At 42.4% G+C, this 10,148-nt stretch overlaps 1 protein-coding gene across 1 annotated transcript in view; it reads right to left on the reverse strand.

The window, feature by feature from the left end:
- The window catches only part of USP48 (ubiquitin specific peptidase 48), a 57,857-nt gene that overhangs the window by 11,268 nt on the left and 36,441 nt on the right, over window positions 1–10,148 (reverse strand). Inside the window, exons 16-22 of the mRNA XM_004678576.2 lie at window positions 6,272–6,396; window positions 6,003–6,125; window positions 5,559–5,620; window positions 5,194–5,304; window positions 3,898–4,028; window positions 3,585–3,691; window positions 1,430–1,534 (exon numbers count right to left, since the gene is read on the reverse strand). Coding sequence (XP_004678633.1) covers window positions 1,430–1,534; window positions 3,585–3,691; window positions 3,898–4,028; window positions 5,194–5,304; window positions 5,559–5,620; window positions 6,003–6,125; window positions 6,272–6,396 — 764 coding nt within the window. The remainder of the gene's footprint in view (window positions 1–1,429; window positions 1,535–3,584; window positions 3,692–3,897; window positions 4,029–5,193; window positions 5,305–5,558; window positions 5,621–6,002; window positions 6,126–6,271; window positions 6,397–10,148) is intronic.

Genomic DNA, 10,148 nt, shown 5'->3' on the forward strand with positions numbered 1-10,148 from the left:
CCAAGCAAATAAAGAGAATGGAATCCTAAATCAGAATGGATATGTGCCCTCAGACACATGTATTTTTAATGTATTGGCTGAAAAAGCAAGCAAAACTAGGCTGTAAATCTTTAACTAGGTAAATGGGACCTATTAAGACAACAGGGGCAGAAAAAGGCATTGACAACGAACAGATTAGAAGACAACAGAAGAGATCCTGACTCAGCAATCTCTAAAAACCATCCCAAGAATAAAAAATGTACACACAGAGAATGTATCTATGGGGGAGAATCTCCCCTCAAACTAAAACCCACATTCCTGTAAAATGAAGATTTGGTTAACAGCAAAGCAAAGGGAACCTCCAATTCTGACACACTAAAACCATAAACTTGGGAGGACAATTCAAATGAAGGTATGATCGCTGTCAACGGGTATACACAGAGTACATGGTTTTGTTCTTTCACAGGTGTTTTAAAGTCAACACTTATGAGATTCAGCAAGCCATGGATAACACATGCTGACGCGACTTTTTATCAGCTGGGAAACTGCAAGTAACATTTACCTCAGGGAGACCAAGATTCAAGTCAAGAGGGCTTTTCAGACTCCTAATCATTGTTGAAAATGAAGTAACAGTGTCAGTGTGTACAGACAGGCCAACAAGCCAGATTATCTCTGCTCTGTAACAGATACAGCACATGGCCATTATAACATGTTTACTCCTTCAAGGAGAAAGCTAACCACAAGTTGACTGTACTTTATCATACAAGCATAGAATGACAACAAATACTTCATCTGTTATAAACAATGTCTAAGGTAGAAACTGTATTTAAGATATTTAACAGAATATGAAGAACACACTGGTCTTCTGTGAAGCTGAAACTTCACTACACCGAACATTAAAAAAAACACGTCCTTCAGAAAATTGTTTCCCTACCACTATAAAGGTGCAAAATATAATCAACAAATAACACGTACAAAATCATAACAGAACATACAAAAATCAGGCAATTTTAACAAAAGAATTTAAAGTTCCATACAGTGGAAAAGACTAATCTTGATATTGGCTAATGCTGACTAACACCTTAGAGGCCTATGGATTCTGTTAAAGCTATGGCTCATACTGTGTGTAATGAGTGAAAAGTTGTGTTAAATGTTATTATCACAACTTGTAAAGATTCCCTGATTAAGAAACAAATCATAACAGGCTTCCTGTCTTCCCTACCAGCAGCTAAAAACTTAGGTTTCCTTAATAGCAAGAAATGTTAATTCGGAATAATGTTAGTTAGTCTGTGGACTACATTTTTGTAAGAAATGAGAAGTAGCATGCGACCACAAAACTAAGACAGGCAAGGAGGTGAGAACCAACATCCCATACAGGGTCTAGAGAGGTGTACAGAGCTGCACTTTCAGGACAGAAGGTGTAACAATGAAAAGTAGCTTCTAAACGTACTTGATTAAAATCTGGATCTTTTTCTCCATCTGGTTTAGCTTCTTCCTTATCCTCCTCTGTTTCAGAACTACTCACATTGAGCTCTGGAGCAGAATCCTTCATCACCTGAATGCACCAGGAAAAGAGAGAAGTATTAAGACCCCAGGAAGGAATGCGAAAGCATGCGGTACAGGTACGAACTTTTATCCCAGGGACACCTTTCCCCAGGTGGGATAACAGGGACAGTGAATCAGGAATCTCTGCTCTTCTGTTTAGTGTGAGTTGCACATTTCTCTTGTAAATCCATGTTTTCAGTAAGTATACATATACTCGGAATTGTCTTTCATGGAAAAAACCTTGGAAAAAAAATGAACAAGATGTCCAGAACTCGGGGTCAGCATCTGTCTGAGAATCGCTCCTAACATAGTATACAAATGCTGTGCTCCCAAAGCCCAGTGAGGGCCCTCACTGGCAGTGCAATGGGCTGGATGGAGCACAATACTACACAGCTGTCTGCAGCTGCTTCAGCATGAGTTCAATCCCCAGCCAGGGAGATGACCCACATGGCAGAGCAGACCTCTCTGGGCTTGCCCGATGCTCCCCTCAGCACTGTATTTCAGCCTGTCAGCCTGTTCTGCTCCCCACTCTGTCTCTGATGAATCCTCTCACTGCCCCCTACCTCTGGCATACACCCCAGATCTTCTGTGAAAAATAATACAATAGAACATTGTCAGCTGAGCCACAAGTCAGGTACTCTACAGTCACATGTGCCTAGCGGCTACCCATTTACAGAGCAAAAAAGAACACATCTATCACTGCAAAAATTTGTGCTGCAGAGAAGAGCCCTAAACACAATGATTTCACTACTGCATGAGCATAATGGACTTCTCCCTTTTCCTTAGCTTCTAATTGCCCAGATCCCAGAAAGAATCAATGTTCAGGTAAACCAACTTCTATAAAAAGGCTACGATACTGTGACTTAGAGGGAAAATATACCTTCGATCATTTAGATGATCAAAGTAAACTTTCCACATGTACTTGGTCTTTATCCATAGTTTATGGCTAACAGTGTGGTAAAATCTTGAAATGGCCTAAGTTTAGAGAGTGATTAAAGAGGCCTGTGTGCACTAGCTGGGGAGCACTAGGCTTTCAGGGGAGAATGGCATGCTCGGGGCCAGGGGCGCTGGGTCCCTTTCCCCGGGCCCTTTTGGCTGCTCCTCAGCTGAAGCCTCTGCGGGAAACCAGTACCTAGTGAGTCAAAACTTTTCATGAGTTCTGCCATTCTAGCAAATCAATCAGATCTGAGCAGGGAAACTGATTAGCCTGCTGAACAGAAGCTTAGGTGATGAAGATGGATGGGCTTAACCTGTGGGATCTGACATTGTCCCCTGGCGGCACCGCCCCCGGCGGCAGCTTCAGAATACAGTTCAGCTCTTGGACACCCTAATGATGGCCGAAAATTATTTGTTGTATGGGTCAATTCTTCCTACATACTGATATACTTACTGGAATACAGCCCAGGAACCCAAAGTAACCCTTGACTGTCACATCCACATTTGTTATTCTTTCACTTTACCCTAATAAATTTCTTGGAAATAGAAATAGATTTCATGCTATGTGAAATCTTATGGATTTATCAACTCATCTGTTTTTTTTTTTTTTTTTTTTAAACTTGTTTTTTATAATGTTTATACATACAAGAACTGGGAAGTAAGCCAGAGGTGTGGGGTTAGGGGTGGGGAGGATTCACCAGACAGAATGGGGAGCAGAACAGGTGGATGTACTGAAATACAGTGCTGAGGGGAGCAGCAAGGAAGCAGGGAGGTCTGCTGCGCTCTGTGGGTCAGCTCCCTGGCCAGGCAGTAAACTCATGTTGCAGTGGTGATAACTTGACAGTGCTGAGACTTAATCCCTGCACAACCAGTAAAGTGCTACTGGCTTATTCTTGATGTTCTATATTAGGAACAAACATTCTTGACAGCAGATTCTTTATCTTTTTCAATATAACCCAGGACAAAGACATTCCCAGCACACAGCTGACATTCAGTAAACATCTGTATATAAAACTAGCTCATAGGAAACAAAAATATAATCCTAGAGTAGTCCTTAGTGAATGCCCAACAACTTAAAAAGCAGGCTGAACATTACTAGTTGTGGCCACAAGAGGGACGAGTACCTTTTTATTATCCACGACTTTGTGGACATAGATGGTGGCTTGAGCGTATTCACGTAGGTCCCTCTGCTGCTGACACAGCAAGCCTTCTCTGCATTCTGGACAGAGTTCTTTAAAAAAGTAAAAATACAAGTGGCTAGAGAATTACTATCAAAGAACCAAACGTCTAAAAGCATATATCAGTTAGCAGTGAGTCTTCATTATACAGTTACGCTGTATTTTCCACCAGTTGCTGTAGTCTGCTGTATGTGAATAACGAAATCTATTTACTATCAATAAATAAGCATACAAAATAATGAGGTGCTAGAAAACTTACTAGGCTCAGAAATATACTGTGTTTCTGAAGGGTTCACATCTCCAACTTCAGTCCTCGTGATTTTAATCACATGATCCACTACAAAGAGTTTTTGAATCATCTGCCATTCAGTGGGCCATATGAGAGCTATACTGTGCAAAAAAACACAACATGCCTTAGGACACATAAAAATTAAGAGAACAGAATCGATTAGTTTCCTAAACCAAAATCGTCAGAACCAGTATTTAGTATGAAGGAATCAGATAGCTGCAAACAGTGAAAGCTGTTTTTCATACAAAGAGATGCTGTAATGCCAGTGAAACTGAATGGACTGGAGTGACATCAAGGACGAATCTATAAAGCCTAAATTGAATAAATGGAGCTAGTTACTTGCAGAGGATAAATGTAGTATAATGCTTTTCATAAAAAAATTTTATAAATATGCAAAATACTACCACATGTGTATATATTTGTAAAAGGAATAGTTTCTGAAGCTGATAACTCAAACATAGGACAATGAGAAGGGAGAAAAAGTCTCACGACTAAGGGGCCTCCCCTTTAATTATATTTGAAATGCTGAACTTAGAAGCTGATGAAAGGTATATACATTTGTTTTACTGAGAGACAGACATTAAAAAAAAAAGGGACTGGGGGAAAAAAAGGGGGGGGGCTGGGGAGAGTCTAAAAAAAAAAAGAACCTAATAACTGTAAGTTTCTTAAGTGACATGAACTTTCAATACACAACACTAAATTCCCTAACTAGTTTAATCCCAGTTGTTTTCCTTAGTCCTTTACCTTTGTCAGTTTCAGTTTTATTTTTATGTTTTATAGGTAATCTAAGAGGCATTCTATGTTCTCTTATGTAGCTATATAAAAAAAAGTTTTTCAAAACATTGGTGGACCCTCTTCGTGATGAAAGGGATTAAAGTTAAAGTGCGGCACTATGAAGCTACCAACAGCCACCCTGGCAGGAGTTTGATTCCCAGCTAGGAAGGTGACCTGACCCACAAGGCGCAGCAGACCCCTCCTGACCCCTCCTGACAGGCGCACTGCTCCCCTCCCCTGTCAATTTTGTCCAGTTTCTCACTCCATCTCTGGTGAATCCTCTCATCCCCCGCACCTCTGACCTCTAGGCCTGTTCTTGTACACACATACAAATAAATAAATAAATCTTTAAAAAAAAAAAAGTGGAGGATATAAAAGAAACCCCCCACAGTTCACCAAGGAACTAGTAGAATGTTTATGCCAGATAAGAACTCTCCAACACACTTATTTCTCATCAGAAGCAGAAAAATTACAGCAAGAGAAGAAACTCACAGTTTAGAATCTTCTTTGGTCATGGAAGCGAATGTAAACATGAGCCCCCCGTGGGGACACAGGAGAGCGCTATTTCCAACTGACGACACAGGGCTACACCGTGCAGGTTTCCTGCTCAAGAGAAGCACAGAGTGGTCAGTCTATGTCACAACCGCCTGACTGACAACAACACTTTCACGAGAATCCACTTAAAGTTCAAATGTACTTAAAAGGCCATCAGTAATGTGTCTGAAAATTATACATTTAACTCAGACAATCCCGAGTGCATACTAAAGTTAGCAGGAAAGGTACCAAAATTAGAGTCCATAAATTCTTAAAATACCCAAACCAGACATATCTGAAAATGGGACATTTTTGGCTCCTACCTAACAAATTTCCTCCATTCTTCCACAAAGAACTGCGACACGATGTAGAGGACGTCCGTATCCTAGAAGGAAAAAACACGTAAATGTTAGTATTGCTTAAATGGATCCTTAAACCCGTTAGGAAAACATTCTTCCGGGCCCTCCCTGGTGGCTCAACATGTCGCAGCCACTGCACCAGGAGCTGATCCCACTCCAGGGAGCTGACCCACACGGTGCAGCAGACCTCCCCTAACACGTCTGCTGTCCTCTCAGCAGTGTATTGCACTCAGTCTGCCTGTTGTGCTCCCGCTCTGTCTCTGGTGAATACTCAACAACCCCCCAACCCCCGCCAACACATCCAACTTGTACCCCTGGTTCTGTATGTATGAATAAATAAATCATAAAAAAAAGAGCATAAGGCATTGAAAGTTAAGATAAATTCCATGCTTTGCGAGATCATTATACCTCTGGCCAGTTACTGAGACAAGGTCTGTTTTTGTCCTGGAACAAATTTGGAAGAGAAGTCTTTTGCTCATTTGCAATCATTTTATGTAAGGCTTCATTTTCTTCTCCTTCTCTTTCTAAAATCTGAAAGAGAATGAAGCATTCAACATCTCTTGCTGACAGGAGACTTGCCCCTCCCTACACCCCCATTATAAGTACAATGTTAACTCTGCAGTGAAGACAGCCAGGGAGGTGGGGGGGCTGGGAGGTGTCAGAACAGTGCTCAGGACCTTGCACTGTGAGCAGCATTCTTTGTGACTTGGGAACTCAGGGGCCTTCGGGAAGTACTGCTGCAGTTTGCTCCAAGCCTCTTTTGAAACAAGTCTTCTGTCATTTTCAGATATACATAATTCTCCTGAGTTAAAAACAAACAAACAAAAAAACTCAATACATTTGATAAAAGGTCAATATACAGCCTCCCCAAATTCATTTCCTATTATTTAAACTAAGATCTCCTTAGTTCCCCCAAAACTGTTTACATTTACTTCATTCTAAAGAAGTTAATCATTCCTTTATAACCTTAACCTAGGCCTGTCTGCTGGGGTGGGCACCAGTCAGCGGCTGGCACGGCTGCCGGCACCTCTACACCACCACAGGGGTGATCTGACCTCTCTGATCACCTGCAGGTTAGTGCTACAATTCCCTGCAAACTTTACTTTCTTCCATTTGTTATTACTTTTCTGAAATCATCCTACATTGAAATGTATTTTCAAGGTTGTATCTGGATACTCAACTGCCTTGTCTTATGTTATGGACTGAAAATTAAGGAGGAAAAAAGCAATCTACTTTCTTTTTATTTTTAAGATTTATTTATTTGTGCATACAGAACTGGGGTACAGGCCAGAGGCTCAGGAGTGGTGAGAGGCTTCACCAGAGACAGAGTGGGGAGCAGAACAGGCAGATCGACGAAGTACACTGCTGAGGGGAGCAGCGGGTGGGTCAGGAGAGGTCTGCCATGCCATGTGGTCACCTCCAGGCAGGCGGAAATCGAACTCATGCTGAAACGGTTCTAGATTCTCAGTGCTGTGCTTTAACCCGCTGCGCTACCAGGGAGGGCCCAGAAAGCAATCTACTTTCCAATCAAATGGCAATATAGCCAAGACCCAGACGAGCACAGCTACTACCCCTCACTCACAGGACCATGAGTCTCAACACCTGGAGAAGGCAAGACTAGCATTCTCCCAAGGATGTCAAGAGGCACCTGAGGCCCCTCATCAAGGCTGTTTCCACATCTATGTCTAGCTGACCAGACCCTTCTCCACCCACCACATGCTTCTGTATTGTCTTGCTCCAGCTGTTCCCAACTGATAAATGAGCAGGTTGCATTTGTGTGCCTCCATGGATCCTGACCAAGAAAGTCACTGATTTGTGTCTACCCTCACTGACAAAGTTTACATTTCTGTCAGGGTAATAAAGTCAGAGACTACTTAAATACAGTATCACCACTCTCTGCTTTACAAGTTTTACATTAACTGAAAATGAGAGCAATCAACATACTCAGTCACCACAGCTACTTAATGAAGCTGGACAGTAAACCCAGATTAGTCTCATTCAAATGTCATTATATCTAAAGGCTCAGAAAGGCATCTTAAGCTGTATCTTTCACCTCTTCTTGAGCTTTGAATAACCCCAAGAAAAGATTCCTTTGCTTTAACACATCTATTACCAGAGAAAATAGGGCACAACATAAAATCTAACTTTCTGAATAGGCTGTTAACTTCAATTCCCTTCAAGTCTACAAAAACTTCCAATGATGCGTATTTCACCACCTCAGACATCATTTCATTATCAATCCCTAACTTAGCATGTCTTTAAGGTGAAATATGACACAGCTATAAAAAGGCTGCTGCAGGGGCTTCCTAGCGGCACAGGGTTAAGTCTCAGCAGCACATGTTGGACCTGTACTGAAACAAGCTGACGCCATTTTGCTTCTGCATTCTGCATGCTACTTGCTACAATAGGAAATCTCCCAAATAACTTTGCTGTAAAAGATAAAAAATTCAGTTTCGGTTCCTTGCCTGCAGTGTATGAAAACTGGTTTCTGTGACTGTTTCGGGCCTGACTCTAGACGGTGATGGTCCCAGCTAGCCAGTATCTGGTAGCCCAAATTAGATCTTGAATCTGTCTCTGCATCGCCTGACTGCTTTATTCCAGCGGTTCCAACAGATGAAGCTACTGGCCGCCACGGCACCACCAATTTGCTCCCTGACCAGAGGCGTGACACATGGCACAACAGACCATTCCTGGTCCCATCACTGCTCACCTCAGCAATGTATTTCTCCCATCTGTCTCTGCTGAATCCTCTCATATCCCACACCTCTGGCCTACACTCCAGTTCTTGAATGAATGAATAAATCTTTTCCCTTGGTTCTCCTTCTTACATTCTAAAAGGGCAAGTTTATTAGGGAAAGAAGCAATGACAAGACAATGACACAGAAAGAGCTGATGGCGCTAAGTGAAGGGCAAAGGTTGGTGAAGAGAAACGCCCGCCCAGCCACAGGTGGCAGGAGAGCTGCTGCTTTCTTTTTTAAAAAATCCAAGCACTCTGGTACAGCTTCAAACAACTAGCAACAACAAATGTTGGTGAGGATGTGGAGAAAAAGGAACTCTCCTGCACTGCTGGTGGGAAATGCAAACTAGTACAACCACTATGGAAAACTGTTTGGAGGTTCCTCAAACTGCTAAACATGGAGCTTCCCTACGACCCAGCAATCCCACTCCTAGGTATCTACCCAAAAGACACAAAAACACTGATTGAAAAAGATACCTTCACCCCCATGTTTATTGCTGCTTTATTTACAATTGGAAAAACATGGAAGCAGCCCAAATGCCCAAAGGTAGATGACTGGATAAAAAAGATGTGGTACATATATACAATGGAATATTACTCAGCGACCAAAAAAGAGAAACACATGTCATTTGCAGCAACTTGGATGGAGCTGGAAAAGATCATGCTTAGTGAGATAAGCCAGAAAGAGAAAGAAAAATACCGGATGGTTTCACTCATAGCAGGAGTATAATGGACCAGGTGGAAAATAACAAAAATAATGAACAACCATATACCAGAGACATTTTGTGGGGGTGGGAGTGGGGTGGGGAGGGAAGTGCACGGGATTATGGTGATGGCACACAGGTGATTTGGTGATGGGAAACCCGCGGGGATTACAATCGAGATGGGAAAAAAAAATGTACAAAATGACGTAAAAAAAAAACTTTTGTAATAAACAACAACAACAAAAAAATACCAAGCACTTCTGTAGGTATGTGGCATTGCCCACTATGGCTCAGAAAAGGGGACTGAAAGAAATAATACAAAGTACACATGACATTTTTAAAATTCATACTATTTATCCATGCACACAAGAACTGGGGCACAGGCTAGAGGTGCAGGGCGTGAGAAGATTCACCAGAGACAGAGGGAGGAGCAATACAGACAACTTAAATGAAAAACACTGCTGAGGGGCACAGTGGAGAGATAGCTGGTGATAGCTTCACAGTCTGAGACAATAACCCTGCCTGCATCACCAGGGAGGACTTCACATCACATTTTTTTTTAAAAGATTTATTTATTTATTCATACAGAACTGGGGTACAGGCCTGAAATGCGGAGGGTAAGAGGATTCACCAGAGACAGAGAGGGGAGCAGAACAGGCAGATCGACGAAGTACACTGCTGAGCGGAGCAGCGGGCAGGTCAGGAGAGGTCTGCCAGTCCATGTGGTCACCTCCGGGGCAGGCGGGAATCAAACTCATGCGGAAGTGGCTTAAGCTTCTTAGTGCTGTGCTTTAACTCGCTGCGCCACCAGGGAGGGCCCACATCACATTTTAAAAATAGGATTCACAGACACTACCACAACACCATCAACACTTATATTCTGGAACAAGTTTGGATGTAAGCCTGAGAAGTCAAGTGGGTTTCTAAGTGAGATCCAATATCCTGCACCCTGTGGGCACAACAACTAGTAGCTAGCTGGTGTCCACAAAAAACAGCGATCACTGTTTTTCTTAAAATATTACGTGACGGGGCCCTCCCTGGTGGCGCAGCGGGTTAAAGCACAGCACTGAGAATCTAAAGCCGCTTCCGCATGAGTTCGATTCCCGCCTGCCC

Source organism: Condylura cristata, unplaced genomic scaffold (assembly GCF_000260355.1).
Source record: "Condylura cristata isolate star-nosed mole 26May11 unplaced genomic scaffold, ConCri1.0 scaffold00008, whole genome shotgun sequence".
In the NCBI taxonomy this organism is placed as follows: domain Eukaryota; kingdom Metazoa; phylum Chordata; class Mammalia; order Eulipotyphla; family Talpidae; genus Condylura; species Condylura cristata.